Below are 12,393 nucleotides of genomic sequence, written 5' to 3'. Positions count from 1 at the left end.
ATTTTAAACAGAGTAACACAACAGTAATTACATAAAAATGTATGCATAATTAAATTTTTGCTACAATCCCTACAAATTCATCAAAATAATTCCCCCTGGCAAAATAAATTTAAGATTATAACACATGAAGTACCTCAGCAACAACAACTAAAAAAAAAAAAATCAAGCATGTACACGCCTAATATGCATAACTTATACACTTTAACAATTAGCAAACATTGGAATGTTACCACAACACTGAAAACTTGCCCTAACACAGACTTTTCCAAACAAAAATATTTGTTGTATCAGGAACTAAAACATTTACTTGAGCAAGATAGTGAGGTAAATTTCAAAATAAGTCAATCAAAAATTTTTTACTATTTCCCTGCTTAGTTGTGTAGGGAGATTTTGTTTTAATTTTCTTAGAAATTAAACCACTTTGTCAAGGAAAAAAAACCTACAATCAAAATCATATGGATAATTGTACTACTTGTAAGCAAAATCTGGCATGTGGAGTGTTTATCTGTATTTTTCCAGAGGCTGCACAGATGACAGGAATGAAGCACCAGACCATACTACTGATCAGCACAGCCCCAACCCTGTAATTTGTAATAAATACCCAGGTAAATTGCCCGTATAAACTGCAGGATCAGAAACAGAGATGGGGGCAGAAAAGGACTGCAAGCAGTTGGAACTCTTGTGGACGAGCAGCTTTGGCTCATCACAAGATACCAATGGTGGCTCGGGGAATTTGAGGGGGTTCCTGTACAGAAACGCAGTCAAAGGGCACGAGCAGCCCCGAGCAGCTGATTTCGTGTGGGAGGAACTGATGATACCTTCCCACCAGAGTAGGAGGGGAGAAATGAAGCCACACACACGTTAGCCTGTGTACAACTGGATACTTCAAGACAGGAGTCACCAGATTGTTCATCCTGTGCAGGGACACCCGAAATTTGGGTCTGATCCTAATGGCTGCGCTAAACAGGTTTCACCTTCCCCTGCCCTGAGTCTTGCAGCCTACAGAGGAAAGAGGACAAGTCAGGATGTTGAGAATAAATAAATGAAATAAATAAATGAATAAACAGCATTGCAATTGTTTTCTCCAGTTCATTCACCACCCTATCCATCTGTCCTCACATGCCAGAGCAGATGTCAGGAAAATCTGTCAGCGTGACTGTGACAGGGGATTCCATGCTTTGTACCTGAGCAGGTAACACAGATCCAGACTGGGGACCCCCAGGTACACCCTGCTGTCAAATCAGGGAAAAGCTTCTCTGTCTAAATGTGTGTAAACAAAAGTATCCTAACAAAACAAAAGTGACTTGACTGCAAGTCTCTACTCAGCAACAGGGAGCAAGAACCGAGGACCCAATCCTGCCAAGTTTTAAGTTCATGTTTAACTTTAATCACAAGTAGTCTCACTGTGCAGTGTCTCTAAAATTAGCCTGCCAAAACAGGACCAAATTAACAAGGGAATTTAGATTTTTTTAAATCATTTTAGCAGTACTATTACTTAGACAGCAAAGATTAGATTTTTTTTCCCACAATTAAGATACCTTGGCAAATTCAAACCTGCACACAACACTCATGTCACTCTCAATGGAAACCTACACAAATGCTCACAAACCCACAAGCAGTCAGTCATTGTGCTATCTGTCAGTTTAACACTACAAGGGTAAGCAAAATAATTATTTTAAGGTCGTTTTAGCCAAAATAAGGTGACAACCATAAGTAATTCAATGACGGCTGCTGGGGGGAAAATTGGGGATGCCCAAGAAAAAAGAACAAAAAGCCCTACACAACCACAGAGGTTGGTACAGCAAGCAGGAGCAGTGGTGAGCAGAGGTTCAGGGCCAAGCCAGATTACCTGTTCCCCAGTGTCCAAGCCATGACGAGCCAGCACGGAATGCCAACTCCTGAATGACACTTCTGTGATGAACCCAGTTGCCCAACACTGCAAGCCACACTAGCTAAGGAATTTTACTCACTGAAGACTCCAGCTGAAGAGAAAGAAAGCTCTGAAGCAAGAGGGGAGTACTAAAAGTAAGGAAAAACGAATGGACACTGAGACTGCCTCATTTAGAGACACAAGGAGGAATGTGCCAGATATCCCAAAGCAAGTAACCATTGGGACTGAACATCTGTATTTCAATCACTCAGCCGACTTGAAAGGGAAGTAGGGACTCTGTCCTGCTAGGATGAACTCCGGAGCAGCCTCTGAGCAGCTCTCAAAGTAGCCCTTCCATAATTAACTTATAAGGAAGACCAGGCAGGACATTCTGCTCTCCATAAAGTACCAAGGGAGAACAGATGTTTCCCAGTCTCCACGGGAAAAACTCAAGAGTGTATCACTTCATAGCACTAATTCTTGAGCACATAAAAAAAAAAAAATCACAGCAAGGGAAACAAATGAAGGAAGGCAAAGGATAAGTAAGCAAACAAACTCCAATCAGACCTTCAACAAATGCAAATGATATCAAACCTACTTCATTATTAAGTTAATGCTCCATGACATTACCATTCCCAAAAATACATGGCTGATTACAGAGTAGCTTGTGGGGAAGGGACAGAGAAGGCAGTTAATTGGAAAATGTGTTTTATTGTAGCTTACTAGCCTCACACATTTCTACACTCCCACTCACAGCAGAAACATCTTTATGAAGTCTGGGCAGCATAATTAGTTTGGTTTTGTTTAAATCTGCATCACTGTACAGGTAAGCAAAGCCTTTCAGCTCCCTAACTTTTCCCATAAGTTTTGCATCACTGAAATATGCATCATTTTACTTTTCGGGGATCTACTTCTTGTTGTTCTTCTTCCTACAGCTGGCCCGAAGCACTTCGTGAAGCGCCTTGTGCCTGTACCCAGCGTGTTTCTGGGCGTTTAAACCACTGCTGGTCCCGAGAGGGCCAACTTTGGAGAGAAATAAATAAATAACCGAGCTCCAGACAGAAGTTTGTGCGCCAGCCCGGTCTGTGTGCGCACCGCGGATCCCGCGCTGTCGGAACACGGATTTGCGCAAAGGAAAAGTGAGAAAGTAAATAAAAGGACCCGCTGGGAAGGAGCCGGAGCCGCCTTACCTCCGGAGTACGCTCCGCGGGCTTCTTCCGCAGCGCCTGTTTGATCCTGGGCTCCACCGGGGCGCTCATCCTCCGGCCCGGCGCCCCCCGCCCCGCGGCGCCTCGGGAGCGGCTGGCGGGGCGCTGCCGCGGGGCGCGCCGCGCTCACACCGGCGCGGCCCGCCGGGGCTCCTGCCCGGGCTCCGCCGCGCTCCGGGCCCGCGGGGGACGCGCCCCGAAGCGTTCCCCGCGCCGGGGCCCGGGCGGGGAGCGGACCGGGGGAGGCCGGGGCGGGAGCGGGGCCGGGCGCGGTGCCCGCCGCCGGGCTGGCTGCTCACCAGGCGGGCGGCGCTCGGGGCGCCTCGGGCTCAGCGGCGGCGGCGGCGCTCGGGGCGGGCGGCGGCGGCTCCCGGCGCGTTCCCGGGGCGGCCGGCGCCGCTCCCCATCGCGGCGCGAGCGCTCCGTGCGCGAAGTTACCGGCCCGAGCGGGACTCCCCGCGCGCTCGGCCCCCGCGGCTCCGCCCTCCGCGCCCGCACAAAGCGATGCGGACGGGCGAGTCGTTCCGCGGCGCGGCGCCAGAGGGTCCGCAGAGAAACCCCACGGCCGGCTACGAGCCCGCGTCTCCCCTGAACACGCCGGGAGTCGCCGCCCCAGCCCGGACCCCCCGCCCCGGTCAGCCACCGCGCATCCCCCGGTACAGAAAAGCGCGAGAGCGGGCGCTTTAACCCAGAGAATCAGCAAGAAGAGCGAGGGGCGGGGCGGGGCGGAGGGGGAGTGGGCGGGGCTGTGGCGAGCTCCGCCTCCAGGCGCCGCGGCGAGAGCGGGGGGCGGGGCCGGCGGGCGGCGCGGGGCGAAGGCTCGCGAGGGTTGGGAGGGGCCGGGCGCGTGCGCGATGCGGGGCCGGCCGTGGCCGTGCCGGGCCCTCAGGAGGCCGCGAGCCTCCCGGGAAAGTTGCGTTTGTGCTGCCTGCGCACCCGACAGGAGGCGTGTTCCTCGGTAATTACATCCCAGAGAAAGCCTTTTCTGCATCGCTTGGGATCACAGTGTCCGTGAGCCGGCGTAACAGCAGGCCTGGTGTCATGGCACCGCTCCCCCCGAGTTTGCGTGCGTTCCCCCTTTCCCTCCCACTGCAGTTCAGAGAATGTTGATTCTCCCCCGTGATTCCCGAGCTTCTCCAAGCCTTTGCCTTAGGTGGCCTCCGGAGGAGTGGCCCCATGCTCGCGGTGCCCACTGAGGCCTCTCGGGTATGGTCCCGCTGCCCCGGCCCGAGTCGCCGGAGAGAGCTCGGCATTAAACACAAATAAGGAATTAGTAAGGAAATTAGGAAGGAAAGCGCTACCACAGCTCGGGGGTCCTGTGGGGTTTTACAAACTTCTTCCAAGCCCCGCACTGCTGGTCCTGACGGCCGCTCGGGGACAACAGGAAGCAGCCACATACCAAACACACATCGCTAGATTTTCCTTCCTGCTACAAGTCCGATTCTGTAATTTATGAGATCAAAGCTTTGCAACTTGTGTTTGTCCTTTTGCTTTTTCCTCTTTCCTTCCTAATAACCAAGAGTGTTTTTGTTCCTGCCCTTTCTCCAGCTACCCTTTCCCGTTCTCTTTACCACTTGCCCTTTATGGCACAATTACCTTTGTTATGCTCAAGGACTTGATTGTCCCTTCCACGTTGTTTTATAATATTTCTACTGTTTTCTTCAAAAAAAATTTTTTTTTGAGGAAATACGACGTTTCCTCCAGTATAGACTGTTCTGATGCTGTGCCTGGTATCACTGCAGGCACAACAACCATGGGATGGACAGCCAGGATCTAAAATAATGCTACTCTTAACATCACAGTCATTACACTGCATGCATAACAGAATATGGGATGCTCTGACAGGAAAGACACAGGTTTCAGTCCCATAATACCTATCAAAACTCATTTTCATTCTTTTTTCCTTCTCTTTGAACTTCTGTTGTAAATGTAAGATTTCCAAATATCAGGTCTATTATTTTTCCAAAGGTCAGAAGTTTGTACAAGTTATTTGGCAGAACATGTTATCCTCTTTCAACTTTAGTACATAAAATATTGTTTCCAGTGGTGTGGGAATCTGCAGAGATTCCCTGCCAGGAACCAAATGGAAAAGTTAGAGAGAAAAAGTCCTCCTGAGTAACTATGGAGAAGAAAAGAACTGAAGCATGAATCCTTCTCTGTTAGGAGATTCTTTTTTTCTCTTATTTTTTCCTTTTTTTTTTTTTTTTTTTATCAGAGATGTAATAGCAAATCAAGAGCTTTACCAGCTCAGTTTATTTTTAAAGATTGTGTAAAAATTAGTCAATACTCTACAGGTGCAGGTGGCTGGAGAAAAAATTAACTAACAACTAGCAAGAAAACCCCAGATTTTGATGAGATCTACGCAGTCACAGTTCTCATGGATCTGAAATAAGCCCTATTCTTGGTTTTTAGAAGGGAACTCCTTTTACCACCTATTCCAGCTGTTCAGCATTCCTACAACGAACATAACACAGAAGTGAACACTCACCCTGGGAATAAAGTTAGTAGCCTAAAAATTCCTTTGGCACACAAATTCCCATCCTGAACACCAGCCTACAGCCAGGCACGGAGCAGTGAGGGAGACACAAGCATTCCATGGGAACCAAAGCTGCCATTCCAATTTAATTGCTTGGCTCACCTGACCCATGAAACAAGACTTCCCTCACTCCAAAAGTACCTGAATTTGGGTAGGTAATGGCTCTAATAGCTGCAATTATTTCAGGGGCTATTTCAGCCATAGGGTTTATTTTCCCAGATATCTGGAGAACAATGGAAATGAGTGTCATGATCCTCACTGCTTATTGGTGTTACAGCCAATGTCTCCGCGTGGTAAAGCTTACATGGTTAAACACAATTAAAAGGCTTTCACAAGTGAGTAATTTCAGGGCTGGGATTAAGGGAAGTGGCCAAGCAGGATGCCTGTTGTCCATGTAGAGGGGAAAATTTGCTTCCCCTTTATCTGGATTGTATCCCTGCACAAGTAAAGCATCATCACTTACTGCAAAGTTTTTAAATTGAAAACTAACAGTATCTGTATCATGTAAGGATCAGAGGTGCTTTGCTATTAATATGGATGAGTTGCAGTCCCAGGAGATTAGATATTTCTGCTTCAAGCATCTGTGAATTTGGGAAGACCAGCTGAGTTAAGGAGTACATCTCCTCCCAGTATGTTCCCTCAATTGTTCTGCTTTGCTGACACTCCCAAAGATGCCTTTTAATGGAATGCCTTTTACCACCATGTGCACATCCCAGATTCCTCAGGGTAAAACTCAACTTCCTCACCTCTCCCATGGGGAAAGATTCATAATCATCATGCACTGAAATATTTTAAACGTTTATTTTTATGTATTCTATGTATTTAGTGTCCTGTGAGTTCTATTACAGCCTGGCAATTTCCTTCCTCTCATTCTCCTGTTGGGCAGTTAGGCTATTGGTTTTAATTTCTTAGCTTCGGAAAAAAAAATCCCTTTGGACATTCGTGTACATCTTTGGCAACAACTACTACCTAAGTGGTTAACATACCACAAGGAGGATACACAAATTAATTCTCTGCCTGACTAAAGGAAGAAAAATATTCTGGGATGCCCAATGGGCAGAACATCTTCAGACAGAGGTATCTTATATACTTATTCTGATGATGAACTTCCTGAAAAACTGCGGAGGCAAAGGGATCATCAGGAATTTTGTAAGAGCTCACCTTTTGCAGGAAAGTTACATTTTTGCTAATGGCACAACACTACTCAGGTAGCTACGTAAGAAGGCTGATCTCTTGGCTATGACAGCATTTTGTAGCTCAAAATTTCCATTTCTAAAATTAAAAGTGAAATACCAAATTATTTTTGAAAAATCAAGAGCAAGAATGAAATGGTCCGAATACTGGAGCTACTTTTCCCCACTGTGCATATTTCCAGAGCTTCAGTTCAAAGGATAATGGTAAAAGTAGAAAAGAAGAAACAGAACTGTGAGATCATTATCTTTCTACTGTGTTATTATAATATTAGTTTAATATTTAGTTTTTAAAAACTAAACCCCCATCTTTAATCTCTTTAACTCAAGACTAACATGGCTTTCCTTCTAAAAAAAAAAATCTAGTATAGATTTTTCCTGAAGGGCTTTCATTCCACATATAGATATTTCCTGAAGAGTAGAAGCCATGTACACATAAGCAATTGCAGATCTCCTTGTGACAGTCAAACATTTATTTTTCAGCCTTTATCAACAATACAGAAACAAATGGGGAGCCTGACACTTTTTAAATGTGGGGATGGACCACTTTCTCTACTTACGTTTTACCTTCAGTGGCAATTTTCCTTTCTTTTCATGTTCACTCTCACACATCTGTGACGGTCTCTAACATGCTGAGTGCTGATGTGAATAGACTGGGCATTGAGACTGTGAGCCTTAAGACTGAAAGATTTTAAGATTATATTAACATGCAAAGAGAGGGAATGACATGCCCCAGCTGCTCCCAAGAGCAGCCTGAGCCATAGCTCAGCTGGAGGCAGTAATCATTTCCTAAGTCTTAGTCCCAGTTAAAGGACACATCTCTTAGCTGAGGGCAATTTGTGGGGTGTCTACAGGGAAGCCTTCATGGAGGACAGGTGGAAATTCTGAAGTAACAAATATTTTGTGCTTGAGGATGCACAGTGTGTTGGGAATATGTCACCCTGACCTTTGTGTCACATAATCCTTGGCCAGTGCTTATGGAGTCCTGGTTCCCAAGTCAGGAACAATCTGAAAAGGAAAAGTAAATTGGGTTATTTGCTATTCATTTACTAAGGTTTCTGTGAGCACAAAGACAGGCATTGATGCACCCTCTGAAGGTTGCCAGTGAGGACAGTGAAAGCTGTTTGTGTTGAAAGAACACTGGCTGGCTGTGACACTGACATGTATGTTCTCATCTTTCTCATTTCCCTTCCCTGTCCGTATGGGAAACAAGAGGTGTGAAGGAGGACATTCCTCTCCCTTGCCACTGCTGAGTGACTTGAAAGGGTCCATCCAGGGCCTGCCACAACCCTGATGGAGTTATCAAGTCCTGATGAATGTGAGTGAGTGGGATGAGGAAAAAAAGGACTCCTGCCAAATCACTGGAGCATCCAAACTGCCTCAGGTATGGTGTAGTGTACAACATTATCAACAATGTCTGACAGAATAAGAACTGAAAAAAAAAAACATTCAAAATAACATTTAGACCCCAGCTGCTTTGCTCCAAGCCACAAGTTGGTGGCTTGTTACACCCTCCACAATGGAACAACTCTGTCTGAAACAGGCTCTTGTATCAATTTTTTTGTGTGTCTTCTGCCACTTTATTTTTACTACACACAACCTACAGATACGTGATTCCAGTCCCAGCACTTTGTTGACAAAACTCAAAAGAGCATATGGACCTGTCTAGATATTGGAGGTATCCAGAAACAGTATACAGATATCCTGGCTCAAGCCTGAAAAAAATAAAGATGGGGGTGGCGGGGGAGAACCTACCCTGACAGTAGGCAATCTGGAGTCTGGTGACTGCTTCATTTGCATGTTCTTTGTTGCTAAAATCAGGTTACAGCTTCAACTGAAAGATTTTCTTCATTTGTCGTCAGAAACATCATGCCAAAAACCATTAGAAAGTGGAAGGTGGGTAAAAGAATGGGCTGGACACAGATTAAGATGAAGACTTAAGTAACAAAAATAAAGAGCAATCTTGGCATGGGAAACTCTCCAACAGTAATTTGGTATCAGTTTTCTTATTCCCATTAATTTTTCAGAGATGTAAAAAGTTGTACAACTAAAAGCTGAAGAAAGAAAGAAGATTTCACAAACAGTGAGGATTTTGTCTGTGACCTGTTATAACCCAGAGAGAACATGCAATGGGATTTGTATTTTTCTACAGAGTAGCTATTTTCAGAGGCAAAAAGCCAAACACTTGCATAACTCAATGTGACCATTCTGTGTATCTGTGGCATTTGTTACTGGACAACACTTTGACCGACAATGTTGAGCTGGTAAAAGCATGGGGCATGCCTACAGAGAGCAGCTAGTTTAAATATGATAAAAATTAGAGTAAATAGGATCTCAGTCCTTCCCCTTTTTTAAGTAAATTGAGTAATTCTCCGAGCATGTGAAAAAAATAATAAAAAACTTCTCTTCTGCCAAAGAACAGGCCAACGGTCTAGACTTTCTCTTAACTGGAAATCATCTAGATTAAGAAACTCTGAATAAACGCCTGACAGGCAATTTCACTGTTTTATGCAATCAAATACACTCTACTTATTTGTGAAATCCTACGAGAACTAATACAGCATTTGAATCGAGACCAAGGCTGGGAAAGACCTGCATTTCTTACCGTTCTGTTCCTGCTGATGTTAAGATTCTTTGCAACCACGAGCTTTGCTACTGTAGCTTAGACCACAGTGACGATTCAGCCAGCATCAGATCAGCTTTCCATTGTTTGCAGACATTTGGTGTGTTTGTAGGAAGATACAGGTATCTGTGTTTGTGTTTTTGTGCCTGTGTATAAACTATAATTTGATTACAAAGAAATGTTGCACAGTTTAGTAGAATCAGTCCAGGCCTGGGAGCCAGGAATGCCTGGTGAAGTCATTGCAAAGTTATGAAGGCCAGAATTCCCTGTATCATCCTCTGGTTTTAGTCTCATTTCGATGCTGTCAATCTGATTTTTTTGATGAAGAAGGGATAAACAACTCCTGCTGACATGAGTTAGCAAGAGCTCAGTTCCTCCATGCTCTTAAACTGGGTTCCTTCGCCTTGAAGCACTCGCTGTCAGGAGTGGTTGCTTTTATCATCTGTCTTCACAGGACGTCATGCATCCTTATGATTCCTTATGATCTCTTCTTCGAATTTTAGTGACCCTAAAGTGCTAATGACATGTTTAGTTCCCCATCCAAGCACAACCATATGGATGAGATGATATCAGGAAACTCACTGAAACAATTACATCTCAGGCATGCGGAATTTCCAGAAAGTTCCTGTTTTCAGCATTCAGTTTTAGTCTTCAAATGCAGAAGCATACAGCCTGCTCACATGATAACAGCAGCATAACAGGACAAACTGTCTTCTGCAGACAAAATCCTAACTATTTTTAACTTCAGAAAGATCTGCAGATGACTTTTCTTCCACTCAATGTGGTTTTCCTCCCTTCCTTCTAGAGACCCTGCCCTTGGTAACTTTACAGTAATTCTGTGTCAAGGGATATTGATTCCTAACAGCATCCCAAGCCTGTGATGGCCTCTTCCAACCACCCAGAAGCTCTCCTGTATCAGATAGCTGAGATGCTCCTGCTCAGACTTTCTTTTACCTTCATGCTTCAGAAAGTTGCTCCAGAGAGATCACTGTCCTTCCTCAGCTGCAAGGGAGGGACACAAGCGTGTACCCAGAGGAACAGCCTCACCAGGGCAAAGCAGGTGCTGAAGGTACAGCATCAGACAGAGCCAGGAGAGTTAGACTCCTCCTGGAAGACCTGCTTACTTGTCCATACACCAAACAGAGAGGAACCCTCACAGCAAACCCCCTAATCCCACCCTGAGGGGCTGCAGCATCTCCCAGCTGGGATTTCACCCAGGAGGGAAGGCTGTGTCCAAAGTACAGCAACTCCTGGAGTGCGTGAATCTGCGGGGAGGGTAAATATTAAGGGAGAGGGACGTGATACTTGATCCCGTGCTTTTTCATGAGATGGTTGTACTGGCTGTTTTTTTTTTAAATGCTAAAAGCACAACCAAACCTTGAATGAAAGGAAGCATTGTGTATGGAGCACAGGAAGAATTTCTTTAACTCATAAGGAGAAAAGGAAATAAAAGCAGAGCAGCAGTTAAATGAAGGTCAGATGATTGTATGAATCAGAGGATGATGCAAGTTATCGAGTGCACAGCTGAGTGCTCCGCCCAATAAAACAGATGTCACCAAGTACACAAATACCACTTACCTATCACTGCTTACCTCCATGGAAATAGTCTTCTTCCTCAGAGAGAGAGGACTGAGGTTTTTTTAGGAAAATATTTATTAGATAGGATAGCAGTGATGACATTAAGGCAGACGCAATTTCTTATGATTTTTAGGTATTTCACTCCATGTAGGTGAAAGCTGAGACACAGGCACTGCTCAGTCCTAAACACTGAAGAGGTGATAGAGGCTGCTGTTGGGGTATTTCCAGAGCTGTGTCTGGAAATGTATTTGCAATTTCCATTAAAAAGGGAAACACAATGAAATTCCTGCAGTGGCCTGCTTGGCCAATAGGAAGCACACTGACTTCCAGAAAAACCCTGACACCAAAAACAATCTTGTCAAGGTAATATAATTGTTGCATATGAAGTGACTCCACAAGTGGAACCAGGAACCTTTGACTTTTTCTAGAAAGCTGAGTGGAGCTGCCCTCTAAGAGCCCTTACCTCCCCTCTGTGCGTCAGGGATACTCTCAGTGCCATACCAGCACATTAAAAGCCATGGGTTTTACCAGCAGATATCTCACTACCTTTTTTGATAAAAAAGTGACTTACTTTTATTCCAGAGCTTTTGCCAGTGGCAGACATTTTCCATGGCAGTCCATTGCATTGGAACAGTTGGATTTCATTGCTACCTTTATCCAAGGCAAAATTGCCTTTGCAGTAGAAGTGTTTTCCTTATATAAAATATTACTGTAGTATTTGCTACTTTGTGAACCATCATTGGGTCTCACACTGGGAGGGTATTACAAAAGTGCTGCGCTTTTGAAGAAGGTACCAAGAGAAATGGAAACAGTTTGTGGGTTTGCAGTTAAGGAGACCCTGGGCAGGAACCACCCCAGAGCTTTTTCCAGTTGTGGTCTAAAGGATGTGCACACACATGGTAAAGAATCTGCAGTCAAAATTGGCAAGACAAGTATTGCAGTAAGAAACTGAGAGCAGAGCTCTGCAGCACCTTGGGCCCAGGGTGGGAATCATCAGTAAAGCCATGTCCTGGGGTCTGGCAAGACTGTGAGTGGAGACAGGTGTCAGGGACACCCCAAACCTGGAGGTGCAGTGGTGGTGGTCCAGCAGATGAAGCTGTCAGTAACTTATACAATAACAATGTAACGGAATGGTTTGGGTTAGAAGGAACCTTTAGAGGTCATCTTCTTCCAGCAGGGCAGGGATAACTTTCACTAGACCAGGTTGCTCAAAGCCCCATCCAACCTCACCTTGAACACTTCCAGGGATGGGGCAGGCACCACTTTTCTGGGCATCTTGTACCAGGGCCTCACCACCCTCACTGCAGAAAACTTCTTCCTTATATCTAACCCAAACTGACCCTCTTTTCATTTAAAACCATTTAGTTTAAACACCATGAGCACAGAGG

At 45.2% G+C, this 12,393-nt stretch overlaps 1 protein-coding gene and 1 long non-coding RNA gene across 13 annotated transcripts in view; one reads left to right on the top strand and one right to left on the bottom strand.

The window, feature by feature from the left end:
• Positions 1-3,144, bottom strand: part of RAPGEF6 (Rap guanine nucleotide exchange factor 6) — a 120,986-nt gene extending 117,842 nt beyond the window's left edge. For all 12 annotated transcript variants that reach the window (XM_053990942.1, XM_053990951.1, XM_053990947.1 and 9 more), the window contains exon 1: positions 3,061-3,144. In XM_053990942.1, the coding sequence (XP_053846917.1) occupies positions 3,061-3,129 (69 nt within the window). In that variant the 5' untranslated portion in view covers positions 3,130-3,144. The remainder of the gene's footprint in view (positions 1-3,060) is intronic.
• A 4,299-nt stretch (positions 3,145-7,443) lies between these two features.
• Positions 7,444-12,142, top strand: LOC128814764 (uncharacterized). Its single transcript, XR_008439476.1, has 3 exons — positions 7,444-8,188; positions 8,626-8,700; positions 8,832-12,142. It is a non-coding gene; the product is annotated as an uncharacterized LOC128814764 (long non-coding RNA).
• Positions 12,143-12,393: the final 251 nt, after the last annotated feature.

This window comes from Vidua macroura, chromosome 15 (assembly GCF_024509145.1).
Source record: "Vidua macroura isolate BioBank_ID:100142 chromosome 15, ASM2450914v1, whole genome shotgun sequence".
NCBI classification, from domain to species: domain Eukaryota; kingdom Metazoa; phylum Chordata; class Aves; order Passeriformes; family Viduidae; genus Vidua; species Vidua macroura.
The sequence above is the reverse complement of the archived record's forward strand: the minus strand, read 5'-3'. Positions and strand labels throughout refer to the sequence as shown.